This window comes from Sapajus apella, unplaced genomic scaffold (genome assembly GCF_009761245.1).
Source record: "Sapajus apella isolate SASKATOON/1434 unplaced genomic scaffold, GSC_monkey_1.0 scaffold48, whole genome shotgun sequence".
Taxonomy (NCBI): domain Eukaryota; kingdom Metazoa; phylum Chordata; class Mammalia; order Primates; family Cebidae; genus Sapajus; species Sapajus apella.
The window spans coordinates 16,995,853-17,015,702 of NW_022436988.1; the positions used below are offsets into that span (position 1 = coordinate 16,995,853).

General features: G+C 43.9%; 1 protein-coding gene across 3 annotated transcripts in view; it reads left to right on the forward strand.

Annotated features, from left to right (window-relative positions):
* The window catches only part of PITPNC1 (phosphatidylinositol transfer protein cytoplasmic 1), a 322,862-nt gene that overhangs the window by 157,177 nt on the left and 145,835 nt on the right, over positions 1-19,850 (forward strand). For all 3 annotated transcript variants that reach the window (XM_032241953.1, XM_032241951.1, XM_032241952.1), the window contains exon 2: positions 1,714-1,862. In XM_032241953.1, coding sequence (XP_032097844.1) covers positions 1,714-1,862 — 149 coding nt within the window. The remainder of the gene's footprint in view (positions 1-1,713; positions 1,863-19,850) is intronic.

A 19,850-nucleotide genomic window follows, 5' to 3' on the forward strand; every position in this document is an offset into this window, starting at 1 on the left:
AAAAAAAAAAAAAAAAAAGCAAAATTAGCTGGGCATGGTGCTGTGTACCTGTAGTCACAGCTGCTTGAGAGGCTGAAATGAGAAGATTTCTTGAGCCTGGGAGGTGGAGGTTACAGTGATCTGAGATCACATCATTGCACTCCAGCCTGTATGATAAGGGTGAGACCATGTCTCAAACGAAAAAACAGGATTTCATCTTTAAATTTTCTTTTTCCTTTTCCTGATCTTATCCTCAGTGCTTTCCACTTCTCGGTAGCACAGATGCGCACACACAGACAGGTGCACACACATGCTCACATTAAAAGCGTTTTCATGTGACCATTCTGGAAAGGGATGTGGCACAGATAGGAGGCACAGCCCTTTGAGAAGACCCAGACAGCAGTTTGCTTCCATTGTCATGGTTACTGGGCTCGGTCCCTAGGGCTGGCTGCAGACCAGAGCCTTTCTGAGCTTCTTCACACTCCCATCCCTGCTCCTGCCGCGGAATGAAAGAGAGACCTTCGGGCACATGTGTTTTCTCAGCTGTGAAACTGACTGCACTGTTGACTTGAACATTTCATCTGCCCCCTTAATTTAAGATCTATTTCTGTCTTTTACGCAGGCAGACAGGGGACCTGCATCCCTGCAGGTTCTTGGGGAATAACCCTGAGTCCTCATTCATTTGTTGCAGACTCAGGCCCCACTCCCCCATCCCAGAGGCGTCGATGGTAATGACCCCGTGTCTGTCTGTAGAAAGGACGACAGCAGGGTTGCATTGTCCTGCATCCTGACTCTGAGCAGAGTTGTCCCTTAATGCAAAAGTTGTTTCGTCCTCTCCTTCCTCTCTCTCTCTTTTTCACCACATTTATTATGCCACTTTGAAAGTCCTCTGGGGGAAGAAATACCTGCTGACCCCAGGGTTTTCAGAGCGGCAGGGAGGCAGATGGAACAGTTCATACGTGAAAAAGGATAGAAAATGTTCATGCTGTATGTGGCTCCGTATGATTTTAGGGTAAGACAGGCGGCTTTTGGGGCCTTGGACTGGAAGGCTCCGCACTCTTCATGGAATTGGATGAAAAGGAGTTAAAGGTACTGTAGATGACCCTCGGCAAGGCGCGGCCTTCAGGGGCTCCGACTCTGAGCCTTGGCTCCACACGTGGTGGGATCTGGGCCTCTGGAGCTTTGAAAAGCTTCCAAGTGATTCTAATATCCAGCCACCTTTGAGAACAATTGCTCTAGGGGACAGAGGCCTCCAGGAGAGTTGAGCATTTTGAGAGAGGGGGGATAGAAGAAATAGGTGATATCTAATCCTCCGTGTTCAGCAATGCCACTAATTAGGCAGAAAGCAGGGGCAAAAGTCCCATGCCCTTGGCTGTCTTGGGCCAAGCCAGCAGGACTTTAGCTCCATTTAGCCCTGTATCCTGCAAAGGGAGACTCCAGGGTCCCCTTTCCCAAGGTTTGGTTGGCTGCCAAACCTTACAGGCTGCCAGCCACCCCGGCGAGCATTTGCCAAGGTGATGTAAAATATTCACGGGAACATGCCGTCTCGACAATCTACTCACAACTAGTTCTCTCCCTAGCTCCCGAGGAAAAGTAACATTAGGCCCATGTGCCTGCTTTCTCTTCTCAGCAGAAGGTGCTGATGTTATTAGTGGCTTGCCAGGCTGTGGTCGGAGGGGGATGTCAGGGGCACACCGTGGGGCTGACCTTTCTGTCTCTGACTCTGTTTTGTAGTACAAAATTGGACAGCTGTACATGATCAGCAAACACAGCCATGAACAGAGTGACCGGGGAGAAGGGGTGGAGGTCGTCCAGAATGAGCCCTTTGAGGACCCTCACCATGGCAACGGGCAGTTCACCGAGAAGCGCGTGTATCTCAACAGGTGAGTCACGGCAGCCTGCGTTCTACACAGGAGCCCCTCCCACCTGACCCCATGGTGTGATAGAGGTGGAGGCATTGTGTCTGGGATGAAAAGATCACTTGGAAAGTCACTACGTCCACCCTCTACGCCTACCAATCTCCTTGCTTTTGAAAACAGAATCTGCCTGGGCAAGGTAACCCATGCCGGTAATCTCAATGTTTTTGGGGGGCCAAGCGGGGAGGATAGCTTGAGGCCAGGAGTTAGAGGCTGCAGTGAGCTATACTCACACTACTGCACTCCAGCCTGGGGTGACAGAGCAAGACCCAGACTCTAAAAAATATTAATACATAAAATAAAAAAACCCAGAATCTCCTCACCCCCACCCCCAACTTGCATTCTGCAAAAATAGTCCCCAACTGCATTTCCATTAGGACGAGCTTTCAGCTCATCTTTCCCACCCCTTTGATGACACATTATGTTGAAATGTGATCTTAAGAATTCAAGAGCCTGGAAGGTGGAGGCCGCAGTGAGCCATGATCATGCCACTGCTCTCCAGCCTGGGCAACAGAGTGAGACCCTGTCTTGAAAATAAAAAGAGAGAATTAAAGGACCCTGTCTCATCCCTTGGTTCAGTGTTAGCTGCGGGAAAGAGATGGCGCTGCTTATATGCTGTAGACAGGTAAGTGCTGGAGGAGGCAGTGCGTCTTTGGGTCTCACTTGGGTGTCCAGAAAGGGAATGACAAAACAGTCACCTGTGACCTAAGTGGTAATGCATTGGTTAAGATAGCTCCCACTTCTCAAGGGGACCCATCCCTCCCAAGATAGAGATTGTCACTCCTTTTGGAAGGGAAACACATCGAGGATGATAAAACAGCACTAACCAAGCCTGCCATTTCTGCTTTGCAAAATACATTCTTTAATCCCTTGCTATTTTCTTTTTCTTTTTTTTTAAGACAGAGTCTCACTCCCTCACCCAGGCTGGAGTGCAGTGGCGTGACCTCCACTCACTGCAACCTCAGCCTCCTGGGTTCAAGTGATACTCCTGCCTCGGCCCCCCGAGTAGCTGGGACTACAGGTGCCTACCACCACTCCCAGCTAATCTTTGTATTTTTAGTAGAGATAGAGGTTCCACCATGTTGGCGAGGCTAGTCTTGAACTCCTGACCTCAAGTGATCCACCTGCCTCAGCCTCCCCAAAGTGCTGGGATTATAGGCGTGAGCCACCGCGCCTGGACTTTCTTGCTGTTTTCTTATCATGAGTGGCATAATGGATTATTAGGGCTTGTCTGATCTCCTCCCCACCTTATACTCCTATCCAGCCCATTTCTTGCCTTCAGTTCTTTTCTGGATCAGAATATTTGTGGTTAGATGCCATATGAAATATATTTTATTGGCTGAGTATATGGTTCATGCCTGTAATCCCAGCACTTTGAGAGGCTGAGGGTGGTAGGTCAGGAGTTCAAAACCAGCCTGAGTAACATGGCAAAACCCTATCTCTACTAAAAATACAAAAATTAGCCAGTCATGGTGGTATGCACCTATAGCCCCAGCTACTCAGAAGGCTAAGGTGGGAGAATTGCTTGAGCCTAGGAGGTTGAGAGATGCAGTGAGCTGAGATCATGCCACTGCACTCCAGCTTGGGCAACAGAGTGAGACCCTGTCTAAAAAAAAAAAAAAAAAGAAAGAAATACATATATGATACATAGATATTTATAAATATATAATTAAAAATGTATTTTGTGTATATATATATATATTTTTGAGATGGAGTCTCACTCTGTCACCCAGGCTGGAGTGCAGTGGCACAATCTTGGCTCACTGCAACCTCCGCCTCCTGGGTTCAAGCAATTCTTCTGCCTCAGCTTTCTGAATAGCTGAAATTACATACAAGCGCCCACTGCCACACCGGGCTAATTTTTGTATTTTTTTAGTAAAGATGAGGTTTTGCCACGTTAGCCAGGCTGGTCTCAAACTTCTGACCTTAGATGATCTGCCTGCCTCAGCCTCCCAAAGTGCTGGGATTACAGGCGTGAGCCACTGCCCCTGGCCAAAGAAATATCTTATTGAGATTAACTATCTGTTCCAGCAAACAAGTCTTACGTCAGCCATTTCATAAATACTTTTACCGCTACCTGTGGCCTCTCCAATTGGCCCGTGTGTGATTAACCAGAAAGTATTTCCAACACCCGTTTATTCACAGAGACTAGTGACTGCCCATTCTCAGGGCCTCGGACATGGTCAGATGGCTCTGAGAGGAACCATATTTAGATCCCACCATTCTCACCTTGGCCCCACTTCCTAGCAGCTTGAATTGGACTATTCCTTCTTGATGGGAAACTGATTTCTGTCACTAGGATGAGTGGAAGTCTCCCAGACCCATGTCCTGACAGTGAAGGGCATGAGCTGATTAAACTGATGTTTTAATTTGCCCAGAGATGCAGTACCAGGGAATTCCTGAGTCACGATGAAATGCAAATGAGACTGATCCCATTCATCTATTAGTAGCTGTGAATTCCCAGGCTTTGGAACCAGTTCAGTGTCCAGCCAGCTGTTGATTTGCAGGGGCAGTTGGGCTCTGGGTCTGGCCTGGGTATGGCTTCTTTATAGAGACAGGTTTCTCAATGTGCTGCTTTGGCATTCTTAGTGTGGAGGGTGTAAATCAAATATTGAGCCAGTTTCTCCTCAGGGATTACCTCTGCAGAGCAGAGAAGTGAGGGAGAGGCAGGAAAATAGAAACCTATGGAAAATTCCATTTCTTGACATCTAGTTGTATTCTCCCAAGTTATTACCTGGGGAATGTTCCCTATGTATGAAAATCAAGAAGAATTTTAGGAACTTTATAAGTTTTACTGAAACAAAATAAGAAGCATCCAGCTATCCCTGTCATGTCTGTTTTGTCATATCATATGCATATTGTGTTTATTTTAAAGGACAGTGATAAACATTTGTAAGAGGGAAACTTATTATAAATAGATGTGGACTTCCAGTAATAGTAAGTACAAAGATTAATGGGGACACTCTACCACTTCCCCTGGCAAACACAGGATAATATATAACTATTGAAAGAAGCTGAGCTCAAAACAAAGAAAGGGAAATCCTCCGAGACTAGAAATAGAGAGGCAAACTGAAACTAGAGTGGAAAGCAGACCCGCTAATGCTAAGGAAGGCGGGGACGTCAGAACAGAATGTCGATTCTGACATCTAGGGACCAGGCATGTTATTGCCCATGAGGAACAGGAATCGGGGCCTCATGCCCACATAAATGGAAAGTTGGAACTGAGAATCAGACATACAGATAATTTTTGACAATCAAGAGCTGAGAGAGTTTACTAACTCAGACCCATATTGAAAGAACTACTAAAGGATGTGCTATAAGAAAGAGGAAAGTAAGCCTAGGAAGAAGGAGGGGTAGTTCTAGAAGTAATAATAAGTGAAGAAATTGATAAACAACTAGGTAAATCTTTGAATGGATGTAGGATGTTTTTAAAAAGGTTATAAGAAAATAAGACAGAATATGGGAGAGCAATAATTATAGCAAAAAGCACTCTAAGGTGCTGATATTGTTTAAGAATTAGAGAAAGATGTTGAATAATTTTAGATTTTCTTTTCTTTTTTTTTTTTTTTTAACTTGAGACAGCCAGGTCTGTCGCCCAGGCTGGAGTACAGTGTGGCAATCTCAGTTCACTGCAACCAACACCTCCTGCGCTTAAGCGATTCTCGTGCCTCAGCCTCCTAAGTAGCTGGGACTACTGTGTGCACCACCACAATGCCCGGCTCATTTTTGTATTTTTAGTAGAGAGAGAGTTTCACCACATTGGCCAGGCTGGTCTTGAACTCCTGACCTCAAATGATTCACCTTGGCCTTGGCCTCCCAAAGTGCTGGGATTATAGGTGTGAGCCACTGTGCCTAGTCTAATTTTAGATTTTCTAAGACAAGTATGCATAGTCAAAATATAAAGGTAATCTGGGCGCGGTAGCTCATGCCTGTAATCCCAGCACTTTGGGAGGTCGAGGCAGGTGGATCATGAGGTCAAGAGATCAAGACCATCCTGGCCAACACGGTGAAACCCCGTCTCTACTAAAAATATAAAAGTTAGCCCAGCATGGTGGCACGCACCTGTGGTCCCAGCTACTCTGGAGGCTGAGGAGGAAGAATCGCTTGAACCCAGGAGGTGGAGGTTGCAGTGAGCCGAGATTGCGTCACTGCACTCCAGCCTGGTGACAGAGCAAGACTCCGTCTCAAAAAAAAAAAAATGTATATATATATATATATATATATATATGTAAAGGTAATCTCTGAAGGGTAGTAAAACAATCCATAACTTCCAAGAGAAAACTTGATCAATCCACCAAAGGCAGGGGAACAAAAAAGAGAAACCTACAAAAAGCATGATCATAGAAATCACAAATTTGGATGGTAAGATAAAATGAAATGGCAGATACTCACTTTTCTAGCCACCCCTGCAGCTAGGGATGGCCATGTGACCTAGTTCTGGCCAATGAGACATAAGATTTTTCCTCCTTGATAAAAAGAGGAATGTTCAAGGAGCTATCTTTGCTATTCAGAGAGAATCTGTTCTGATGTCTCCCCACTTCATGATCTACATGTAAAAACGTGGGGAGGATGGGAGCTGACTGCTGGAAGGACAACTAATAGTATCCCTGATAACAATACTGAACAGTAACAGTAACAAAAAGAAACGTATAGACCAATCTCAGTTGAGAACATAGACATGAAAATACTACATAAAGCATTAGTGAGGCCAGGTGTGGTGGCTCACACCTGTTATCCCAGCTCTTTGAGAGGCTGAGGCAGGCAGATTACCTGACATTGGGAGTTCGAGACCAGCCTGGCCAACATGATGAAACCTCATCTCTACTAAAAATAAAAAATTAGCCAAGTGTGGTGGCAAGCACCTGTAATCTCAGCTACCCAGGAGGCTGAGGCAGGAGAATCACTTGAATCTGGGAGGTGGAGGTTACAGTGAGCTGAGGTCACGCCACTGCACTCCAGCCTGGGTGACAGAGTGAGACTCCATCTCAAACAAAAAAACAAACAAAAAAACAACCGAACAAAAAATTAGCAAATCAAATACCTCAGAGAATAATGATAATAACAATAATAATCACAATGTATCATGACCTAATCAGATTTACCCCTGAAATTGATGAAATTAACTTTTAATAAATCTGTGTGTTTATTCAGAGTATAGTCAGGAATCCAACATTGTGTGAGGTCCTAGCCAATGCAATAAAACAAGAGAGAAATAAAGACGGAAGGAAGCCACAGAATGACCATTTGCAGATAATGATTGTCTAATAGAAATTTCAGACATTTTCTACTGCTGTTAATATCAATATAAGAATTCAGCAAGATTGCTGGGTACATTCCATACCAAAAAATCCACAGCAGTATTATACAGCAGGAAAAATAATAGAGAAAACATAATTCTAAAAAAATGTTATTTATAATAGAAAAACAAAGTTACCCAGTAATCAATCTACAAGATAGGCAAAATATTTTTGGAGAAAAACATAAAACATTTGTGGAAAACATTTTAAAAGCCCTAGACAAATGGTAAAATATACTATATTCATGGATGGGAAATGTTACAAAGTTGGCATCAAATTTCAAATCAATCTATAAATTTAATAAAAATCTAATTTAAGATACCAACATGTTGTTTTTTAATAAATAGAACTGGGACCGGGCACAGTGGCTCACACCTGTAATCCCGGCACTTTGGGAGGCTGAGGCCAGTCAATGATCAGGAGATCAGGCAATTGAGATCATCCTGGTTAACATGGTGAAACCCCATCTCTACTAAAAATACAAAAAATTAGCCAGACATGGTGGTATGTGCCTATAGTTGCAGATACTAAGGAGATTGAGGCAGGAGAATCGCTTGAATCTGGGAGGCAGAGGTTGCAGTGAGCCAAGATCACACCACTGCACTCCAGCCTGGGTAACAGAGTGAGACTCTGCCTTAAAAAAAATAAATAAAATAGAACTGGAGGAGATAATGGTAAAATTCATATGAACAATTTGGAAAGTTGAATGAGGGACTTACCAGATATCATTATAAAGTTAATTAAGTAATTACCTGCGTAATTATATAAGTAATTAAGGCAGTGGAGGTACTAGAGCAGAGTTAAACAAACTCATAGAACAAAGTAGCCCCAAAACAGATCCAATCCATCAGTAGTGCTTTGTATTTAATAGAGATGGCATAAGAAATTATTGAGGGGAAGACAAACTCTTCAGTATGTGATGTTGGGATCACTGGGCTTCTAATTGGAAAAATGGCTAGAGCCCTCCTTCATACCACACACACAAATAGATTCCATGACTGGGCATGGTGGCTCATGCCTATAATCCCAGCAGTTTGAGAGGCCAAAGTGGGAGGATCAACTGAGCCCAGGAGTTTAAGACCAGACTGGGCAACATAGCAAAGCCCCATCTTTACAGAAAACACAAAATTAGCTAGGTATGGTGACAAACACCTGTGGTCCCAACTATTCAGGAGGCTGAAGTGGGTGGATTGTTTGAGCCCTAGAGGTGAAGGTTGCCATGAGCCAAGATTGCACTTAAATAAACTAAACCACAAATAAATAAAGTAAATTCCAGATTGATTAAAAACCTAAATGGGAAAAAAATCAGAAGAAAATGTATGTAAATAACTATATTATTTGGATAGTAGGCTAGGACTGATTAAATAAAATGTAAATAAATGGAATCATTAATATTACAACACTAAAATTAAGAGCCTCTGTATAGCAAAAGACTCATAAAAAGTAAATTAAAAAAAAAAAAAACCTTTGCATAGCAAAAGACACCATAATTAAAAGAACCATTCCTTCCTGGAAGTAAGTATTTACAAGTGCACATATACACCAAGGACTAGTATTTAATTAAAAACAAAACAAAACAAAAAACTCGTATAGATCTTTTTTTTTTTAATTTGGAAAAAAAGGACAAAATAATCCAATCAAAAGGTAGGCAAAGGATTGAACGTGCAGTTCAGAAAAGAGGAAATGTGAATGACTCATATATACATGAAAAAAAATCCCACCTTATTAGAAGACAGGAAAACACAAAATAAAACAGCAGTAGCATCATCTTTTACACATATCCCATGGGCAAAAACTTGAAAATCTGATAATACCAGGGGTTCGCAAAGGTAAAGCAACTCACTTCCACTGCTCATAAGAGATAGAAACTGATACCACCTCTTTAGAGAGGAATGGACAGCAACCAGAAAAGCTGAAAACATATATACATTCCACTTAACAATTATATTTCTAGGTAGAGCCCTAGAAAAATTCTTGCACTGTACACAGGGAGACATTTACCAGGAGATTAATCCTAATGCTATATGCAATAGTAAAGAAATGGAAGTGATTCAAGTATCTGCGAATGGGAATATATTATGGCAAATTCACGTAATGGAAAATTCCACAGCAGTTCAACTTGGTGAATTAGACATACTTTGATAAATTTCAAATGGACATGTGGTTACCTCAGGCTGTGGTTACCTCTGGGGAGGGAGAGGAATGAGTTGGCATAAGAGGGAACTTTACTATTCCTTTATCTATAATATTTCATTTTATTTTATTTTATTTTTATTTTTGAGATGGAGTCTCGCTCTGTCACCAGGCTGGAGTGCAGTGGCATGATCTTGGCTCGTTGCAACCTCTGCCTCCCAGGCTCAAGAGATTCTCATGCCTTAGCCTCCTGAGTAGCTGGGATTACAGGCATGTGCTACCTTGCCTGACTTAGTTTTATATATTTTTTTTAATTAGAGAGCGTGTTTTACCATGTTGGCCATGCTGGTTTTGAACTCCTACCTCAAGTGATTCTGCCACCTTGGCCTCCCAAAGTGCTGGGATTACAGGTGTGAGCCACCGTACTTGGCCTATTCCTTTTTTAAAGGGAGAAAGATTATCACAAATACAGGAAATGTTAATTTCTTAAATCTGAATGGTAATGTTAACATTCAGAAGTGTACACTAGAAATGGATTATTTTACTGTAATTTAAAAATAAAATGAAAAATATAAATTCTGGGTGGTAGATACATGCATGCCTGTTATCTTTCTCTTGATTTTTTTTATGTATGTGAAATTTTCCATGATTAAATATGATATTTTTAAAGTAAATTAGGTGGAGAAATGCAGCCTGCTAACTGTGAAACTTGGAGTGGATTAGTGACTGATTGAATAACCAAAAAGGTACAGATGATGGATGGTGGCAACCAAGAGAGAAAATTCTGTGTGTAACTTAGAAATGATGTGATTTAGTAATGTGACTCATAAGCCTGAACTCAGTCCTACTGGACTTTTTAAGCCAACATCTGGCTAAATATCTAGAAAGTGGGCCAGGCGCGGTGGCTCACACCTGTAATCCCAGCACTTTGGGAGATTGAGGTGGGTGGATTGCCTGAGGTCGGAAGTTCAAGACCAGCCTGACCAACATGGAGAAACCCTGTCTCTACTAAAAATACAAAATTAGCCAGGTGAGGTGGCGCATGCCTGTAATCCTAGCTACTCGGGAGGCTGAGGCAGGAGAATCGCTTGAACCCAGGAGGCAGAGGTTGTGGTGAGCCAAGATCGTGTCATTGGACTCCAGCCTGGGTGACAGAATGAGACTCAATCTCAAAAAAAAAAAAAAAGGAAATGTTCCCCCTGGAACATCCCTTGGTGTTTTTTACATAAGCAGAATATGTATAATAAAAATATATATATATCTAGAAAGTGTCCTTTCCATACCCTTGAGACACCCACAGCCAAGAAGGATGATAACTTAAAAAGACTGACTAGGGGCTGATTGTGATGGCTCACACCTGTAATCCCACATGTTGGGAGGCTCAGGCAGATGGATCACTTGCGGTCAGGAGTTTGAGACCACCCTGGCCAACATGGTGAAAGCTTGTCTGCTAAAATACAAAAATTAGCCAGGAGTGGCGGCAGGTGCCTTTAATCCCAGCTATGCAGGAGGCTAAGGCGGGAGAGTCGCTTGAGTCTGGGAGGCAGAGGTTGCAGAGAGCCAAGATTGCACCACTGCACTCCAGCCTGGGTGACAGAGTAAGACTCTGTCTCAAAAAATAATAGTAAACATAAAAATAAATAAAAGACTGAGTGAGAATTCAGAAAAACTTCAGTAGCTTAGAATTACAGGCAGTTTTCTATCAAGATGAAATTAAATAGAGGCAAGTATATGGTTTTGTCTTTGGATCCCAAAATATAAATTGTATAAGTGTGAGATGAAACATTGATAACTTTGCAATGGCCTGTTTGAAAGAAATACAGTGATTTTAGTTGATAATTCAACATGAAGCAATTATACATATATATATAGACACACACACACAATAATTTTCGAGTGTGTATGTAATAGGTATACAGCTGCAAACATTATTCTTCAACTGCTTCAATAAAAGTAGAGTAAAATATCTAAAATCATGTACTTGATAATCTTGCCCAATTTTCCACTAGTCAGAACATACTTGGAATATTTTTGTCTGTTCCTAAATGGCACACTTTAAAATGGATATAGACAAACTATATCTAGTAACTCAAGAACTAGAAACTCAAGTGATAGGAAAAATGACTGAAGAAACCAAGGATGTTTAACGTGGAAGAGCTTGACTTAGGTGTATCATGGTGCCATTAGATGGAGAAGAATCAGACCTGTGTATGCCATAGGACCTTGCTTAGCAGGACGAATGGGACCAAGATCGGTGGGTAGGAATGCCGGGAGAAAGACTTAGGCTCAGGTTAAGGAAGAAATTTCCAAACACACAAACCATCTCGGAATGCCATAGAGTGCCTTATAGTGGATTTTACTGTGCTGGACACCGGTGTTTCAGCAAGAGTAAGACCCTGTTCGTCAGGGTGTCCTGAAGAAGATTCAAACATCTAATAGGCGGTTGAACATATTGGGAGGCTGGTTAAGCTAGACAACCTGGAAGATCCTTTTCAACTGCAACTTTCTTTTTTTTCTTTTTTTTTTTTTTTTTTTGAGACGGAGTTTCACTCATGTTACCCAGGCTGGAGTGCAATGGCGCGATCTCGGCTCACCGCAACCTCCGCCTCCTGGGTTCAGGCAATTCTCCTGCCTCAGCCTCCTGAGTAGCTGGGATTACAGGCACACACCACCATGCCCAGCTAATTTTTTGTATTTTTGGTAGAGACGGGGTTTCACCATGTTGACCAGGATGGTCTCGATCTCTTGACCTCGTGATCCACCCGCCTCAGCCTCCCAAAGTGCTGGGATTACAGGCCTGAGCCACCGCGCCCGGCTCAACCGCAACTTTCTATACTCAAAACTATGTATCAGACATTGATTGTCCCGATTCTCCTCCGGCATACATGAGTAACCAAAGAGGCCCAGGAAAAGAAATATTTTTTGTTCCACTTGCACCATTCGAAACTAGGTCCACCATTTCATAATTTTAAAAAGTTCTTGGTGTATTTGGTAGAGTATGGATGCATATTTTAGAACCAGAGTGATTATGATTTATCAAGAGAGAAACATGGACAGAATATGAATTAGATAAATCCCCATAATCATAAAAGAAAACCGAATCCATTATTTAATCGTCACAACCTAGAGCCATCTCAAGGTGACTCAAGATCTACATGTACAAGTCACCGACTGCCTTGTGGGTGGGGCTGCTTCAGAGTTGTAATTCATTGAAGAATGTTTGCTGAAATGTACCACGTACAACACATTGTGCAGGCGTTGGAGAGAATCCCTTAAGGAATAAGCCATGATCATGGTTCTTGCCTTCTGATCAAGGTAGGGTCCAAGGCCATTTGATTTCAGCATTTTCATAAATCCACAGAGGAGTGGGTCCTGACAGTCAGACTGGCCGTAACTAAGATGTTCCCAGTGCCCATTTAATAATTTACACAGAGAAATATCATTGACCTATGGACCTGAACGCATGAGCTGGCGTAGTGAGTGGATTCTCTTCCTTACATCTATGTGTATGGAAAGCCAAACCACATTCAGAAACTGCCTTATTGATTACCCACAGTAATTATGAGAGGCATTGGAAATATTCAAAGCCTGTGTAATCAGAGCCTACTCTCCAGTTAATGTGGAAATGAGAAAGTTGCTCAGAGGGGAGTTAGAGTCAACAATAATTATTATCACTAAGCAAAGACAGCGTAAACATCCGTCTATCGACCACTGGTCCGCTTCGGCTAGTGGTTATGTCGTCTGTGGGGGATGAGCGGGAGATGGGCCCAAAAGGAGGCGTGAGGCTTTAGCAGTCAAGGTCCACAGTTGCCAGCAAGAGAAACTGAGTCTCTTGAACAGAAAGGACATTTCATGGAAAGATGTTAGAAGCCCTCAGGCTCATCTGGAGGCTTAAGAGTGGGCAGAAATCAACAGCCCCATGATGACAGCTATCTTTAAGCAGAACCAGATGGCTTCATTCTGCCCCCACCGCCCCCCACCTCTGCTGCCTGCAGCCATCAGCACCACAGCTGCCCTGGGTGGATCTGAATTGTCCCTTTTTTCTTTCCATCACTTGTTCCAACATCCCAAACACAAGTGTCCCATTGGGTTCCCAGACCAAGCCCTGGGCTACCAGTGAATGGGGGAAAGGAACTGCTAAACTGTTTTCCAAAGTGGCTGCACTGTTTCATATTCCCACCAGCAATGCAATAGGACTCCAATTTTTGCACGTAATCACCGACACCTGCTTTGTCTGTCTTTTTGATGATAGCCATCCTAGTGGGTATGAAGTGGTATCTCGTCGTTTTTATTTGCATTGCTCTAATGACTAATGATGTCGAGCGTCTCTTCATGCATTCATTGGCCATTTGTGTATCTTCTTTGGAGAAATGCCTGTTCCTTTGCCAATTTTTTAATTGGGTCTAATGTCCTTTGAAAATGCCATCCGCCCTTTTAATATATGCCTCTCATTTCCCAGAGATTGTGGGGTTGCCTCATCCTCTGGCCCCTCCTATGGCATCTAGCACACTGTTGATACATAGCACATTGTAATGGTTGCCTAATCTATTTGGTATATGAGTACTCATGCATTAGTACATTTACATTACTACTAATACAATAATACACTTGGTAGTTGTGATTGGGCTTTTTTTTTTTTTTTTTTTCCCCAAGATGGAGTCTCACTCTGTCACCCAGGGGCAGGAATACAGTGGTGCAATCTTGGCTCACTGCAATGTCCGCCTCCCAGGTTCAAGTGATTCTTCCACCTCAGCCTCCCAAGTAGCTGGGATTACAGGCACCTGCCTCCACGCCGGGCTAATTTTTATATTTTTGGTAGAGATGGAGTTTCGCCATGTTGGCCAGGCTGGTCTTGAACTCCTGACCTCAGGTGATCCACCTGCCTCAGCCTCCCAAAGTGCTGGGGTTACAGGCGTGAGCCACCGGGCCTAGTCTGTGCTTGGGTTTTGATCCAGTTCAGTTAAACAAGCAAGTGGTATGTCTTGGCTCGTCTTGAAAAATCCTGGTTACAACTGGTATCCAAGGAATGGGGGCATACTAATCATATTCTAGAATAGTGATTCTAAGTAAAACCTGTCACCCAGAAACATATGAAGGTGGACTTTTCTTTTATCACCTTTTATTTTCACTTCATCTCTAGCATCTCTCAGATCCCTTCCCACTAAAGCCCAGGAGAGGAGGGGATGGGGGTCGGGGGTAGAGGGGCATTGGAGAAAAACTGGAGGCTATTTTTAGGCTTGTTTTTCAGCCATGAAGTGTCATGTTCTTCACCACCCCGGCTGCTGGATTAATTAGGCTGTGCTGGCAGCTGCCAGTCAGGGAGGGTTGCCAGCTTCTAACGGTGATTCCGCCTAATGCCTGAATTGATATGCAGAGGGAGAACATTTTTCCTGCTACCTGGCCCTTGCCTTCCATGGCAATGTCCCCTGGCCTCTGGTGGCTTTGGGTAGAAGAGGATAAAGCTTTCCTAAGTCATGAACCCTTTTTTAACCGGACATGCAAAGCTACCAGCTGGTCCTTTGACCTAACAGCTCATTGGTAGAACCTGGCGGTCACGGCTTGGGTCTCTCTTTCCCATTTCTGCTTCCTGTTCTCCCAAATCTTCCCCAAAATAAGCTCAGTGCCCAGAATTTGTGTGGTTTTGGGAGATTCCACTGCGCGGGCAATAGGTGATCGAGAAAGAGTCAGAGACATAGACTCTGACCAAATAGCTCATTTTCAGGCTATTTTTCTAAGACTCTATGGTCGTTATTAACTTCTGGATATACAAAGACAATCTTCATTCATTCAAAAAATATTCATTGAAGCCAGGCATGGTGGTTCACACCTGTAATCCCAACACTTTGGGAGGATGAGGCAGGAGGATCCCTTAAGGTCAGGAGTTCGAGACAATATAGTAGGACAACATAGTAGGACTCTGGGCAACATAGTAGGACTCTGTCTCTACAAGAAGTTTAAAATCTAGGCAGGCATGGTAGCACACTCCTGTTGTTGTAGCTATTCAGGAGGCCGAGGCAGGAGGACTGCTTGAGCCCAAGGGTTCAGGGTTGCAGGGAGCTGTGATGACACCACTGCACTCCAACCTGGGCGAGTTGAGACCCTGCTTCTAAAATATGGGTCTCCCAGCACTTTGGGAGGCCGAGGCAGGCAGATCACTTGAGGCAGGCAGATCACTTCAGTAGTTTGAGACCAGCCTGGCCAACATGGTGAAACCCCAGCTATACTAAAAATACAAAAATTAACCGGGTGTGGTGGCGCATGCCTGTAGTCCTAGCTACTCTGGAGGCTGAGGCATGAGAATTGCTTGAACCTGGGAGGAGAAGATTGCAGTGAGCTGAGATTGCATCATTGCATTCCAGCCTTGGTGACAGAGCCAGACTCAGTAAGTAACATAACATAACATAAAATATGGGTCTCTCTATCATTTACACACACACACACACACACACACACACACATATATATATATATATTTATATATATATTTATATATATATTTTTTTGAGATGGAGTCTCACTCTGTCACCCAGGCTGGAGTGCAGTGCATCTTGACTCACTGCAATCTCCACCTCCCAGATTCAAGTGATTCTCCTGCCACAGCCTCCTGAGTAACTGGGACTACAGGTGCATGCCACCACACCTGGCTAATTTTTTTTATTTTTAGTAGAGACAGGGTTTCATCATGTTGGCCAGGCTGGTCTCAAACGCCTGACCTCAGGTAATCTGCCCGCCTCAGCCTCCCAAAGTGCTGGGATTACAGGCGTGAGCCACTGTGCCCGGGCTATATTTATTTTTTTACCAAAATGTATGAGATGATGCCTATGCCATGTTCAAAAAATGGCTCCTTATCTAGTAATAGCTGGGCAAGTTACTTGACACATAGTCTAGACATATATATACACACATACACACAGACACAGAGAGAAACACCTGCTGGGCATCAGGCACTGTTTTAGGTGCTGGGTTGCAATAGTGAACAAAACAAAGATCTCTGCCTTGGTGGGACTTGCATTCCAGTTGGAAGTGACAATGCACAGTAGCCATAATAAAGAATGGTATATCATCTAGTATATATAACTTTATATAGTCTATATACTTATTTATATTACATATTATTTATATATAGGGACTATATATATGGTGATAAGTGCTATGGAAAATAATAGAGCACATGAAGTGCTTCCTTTCAACCTTTCACTCCATGCTATGCTGTTCTGTCCCGATCTCAGTATTTAAGGGCATGCCAGGGACTCTCATGCTGCAGGGCCTCCTCCCTTGTGCTCCTGTGGGAAATCGTAGAAATAGAATGTTTAGGCCTGGTTGGGATCTCAGAGAGCATCCAGCCAGGAGGTTTTCCACCTTGGTTCTGCCTCACTGCTAGTGGATGATGGTGTATCCTGTGTCGCCTCGCCAGGGGCTTCTCAGCACACTGGCCATTTGACTCCGATGCTGTCCTAGCAGAGCCTTTCATGAACCTGCAGGAAGCAGCCCCCTTTTCCCAGAATCCTCACACAAACTGTCTTTTTAATTAGGGAGGTCGGGGATGGGGTTTCTGAGTCCAAGTTCAGGGAGTTCAAGGAATTTGGTTTCTGGTCAGTCCCTGCAGGGGAGGCCCCGTTCACCCTGCCTCCCACAGGTGATAGCTCTGGTCCGGAAACTGCTCACTTCCCTACTGCCATATAAACAATTACATTAAGAGCACAGCTAAAAGACCAGCCAGAACAATCACTTAGAAGAGTAGCTAGATGAATCAGAGCAGCTGGAGAAGATATTTAAAGACCCCAGAAATCACTGCACATAGACCTGGATGGGGGCGATTGATTATGAATCAAACATGTCAATTGCAGTTTCAGTGCAACGAGGAAACAAAAGGTCAGTGTATTCCTCCTGGACTATCTTGTGAGAAATGAGGATATGAAGGTAGCTATTTAAAATGAGCTGCAGTTATTTGAGCATAATCTAAGTGCAGAACATGGCAGGTTTTAGGCATGCTGTTTAGGAGAAAATCTCAGGACTGTCTTTTCTGCTGGGAATGTTTAAGTTATGGTAAAGGCCGGGCACACTGGCTCATATCTGTAATCCCAGCATTTCAGGAGGCCAAGGCAGGAGGATTACTTGAGCCCAGGAGTTTGAGACCAGCCCAGGCAACACAGCGAGATGCTGTCTCTACAAGAAAATTTTAAAATTAGCTGGGTATGGTGGTGCATGCCTTTAGTCCCAACTACTAGGGAGGCCAAGGCAGGAGGATCACTTAAGCCCAGAAAGTCGAGGCTGCAGTGAGGCACGATCATACCACTGGGCAACAGAGCGAGACCCTGTCCCAAAAGACAGAAAAGAAAAGAACAAAACAAAATTTCTAGTTAAGACCGCCATCATTCTGACGTATGTTGAGAAAATGAAATCAGACTCCATTTAGACAACATTTGGCCTAATGATGTTCAAATCCTCCCGGAGCAAATCCCAAGTGAACATACACTGCAGTGTGAGATTAGGCACCAGGAGGAATTTTGTGATCATATGGATTGTAAAGTACCAGAAGCTTCTAATGGAGGAATGATTGCGGTTTCTGCTCCAGAAGCTCTTTATGAAGTAGGTAAACACACTTAACCTGAGACCAGTTCAGATTACACCTGCCCCAGGACCTTCTTATCAAGTCAGTTGTGATTTCGGGAACCTTAGGGAATGTATGAGATGAGAGACGATCTGCCAGGGTTTAAACCTTATTACTGCTGATGCTTTGGGCTGGATCATTATTTCTGTGGGGTCCTGTACTGTGCATCAGAGAAGGTTGAGCCACATCCTCGGCCTCTGCTCAGTAGTTGCCAGTAGCACCTCCCACCCCACCCTACCTTTGTTGAGACAGCTGAAAACCTCCAGACATTGCCAAATGTCTCCTGGGGATGCAAAATCTCCCTTTAGTGAGAACCCCTGCTCTGGGGTGACCAACCATCCCAGTTTGCCTGGAACTGAGGGCTTTTCTGGCATGTGGGACTTTCAGTGTTAAAACCAGGGAGCTGCCAGGCAAACCAGAAGAGCTGACCCCTTGGCTGTGTCATTGATATGTTCTATTCAAACCAACATTTAAAAGCAAGAAACCAGGCAGGCGTGGAAGCCCATACCTTAATCCCAGCACTTTGGGAGGCCAAGGTGGGTGGATCACTTGAGGTCAGGAGTTTGAGACCAACCTGGCTAACATGGTGAAACCTTGTCTCTACAGTACTACAAATACAAAAATTAGTCAGGCGTATTGGCACATGCTTGTAATCCTAGCTACTTGGTAGGCTGAGGCGAGAGAATTGCTTGCACTTGAGGGGCAGAGGTTGCAGTGAGCTGAGATTGTGCCACTGCCCTCCAGCCTGAGTGACAGAGGAAGCCTCCCTCTCAAATACGTACATACATACATACATACATACATAAAGTAAGAAACCAGAGCTTTTGAAAAGTCTGTCTTTGGGAAGCATTGACAAAGCGTCTGGGGAAATACAACATGGGTTATGGTATCATTTTGCCCCTCCTTTTCCCCAGTGTCTCTAAAGCCTGAGCCTTGGTGAGATGGGCCATCGGGAGGTTTGATCCTAGCCCATAGACCAAGGAGACTTGATTCAAACTTGCTGCCTTTCTAGCAGAGAGGCTCTTGTTTGGCACTTGGGAGTGAGTTTGAGTGACAGACTTTTTCTTGGAATTGTAGGCTGTGTGACAGTATACATCATGAAAGTGACAGCAACAGTGGGGACTAATTTAATTCCATTTTCCTTTGCAGGCCCTGATAAATTATTGCTGCAGGGAAAAATAAATTTTACTTTCTCAGACAAATGATTCGAATAATGATGGGCTCTGGGGAAATTGGGGGCTAAGAGAAGATCTCTTAGTGGCTTAAAAATATTTAAATAGCACATCATGGAACTTGTTGCAAATGCCTCTCGTGCCTGACCTGGAAACTACCAGAAGGAGCCTCCTTTCCAGAGTAATTAGAAGAGTCCAGGCCGGGCATGGTGGCTCACACCAGTAATCCCAGCAGTTTAGGAGGCTGAGGCAGGCAGATCACCTGAGGTCAGGAGTTCGAGATCAGCCTGGTCAACATGACAAAACCCTGTCTCTATTAAAAATACAAAAATTAATGCCAAGTGCGGTCGGTGGTCACGCCTGTGATCCGACCACTTTAGGAGGCCAAGGTGGGCGGATCACCTGAGGTTGAGAGTTTGAGACCAACCCAACCAACAAGGAGAAACCCTGTCTCTACTAAAAATACAAAAATTGGCCAGGCATGGTGGCACATGCCTGTAATCCCAGCTACTCAGGAGGCTGAGGCTGGAGAATCGCTTGACCCTGGAAGGTGGAGGTTGCAGTGAGCCGAGATAGCGCCATTGCACTCCAGCCTGGGAAACAAGAGTGAGACTCTGTCTCAAAAAAAAAATACAAAAATTAGCTGGGCATGCTGATACATGCCTGTAATCCCAGCTACTCGGGAGGCTGAGGCAGGAGAATCGCTTGAACCCAGGAGGTGATGGTTGCAGTGAGCCAAGAT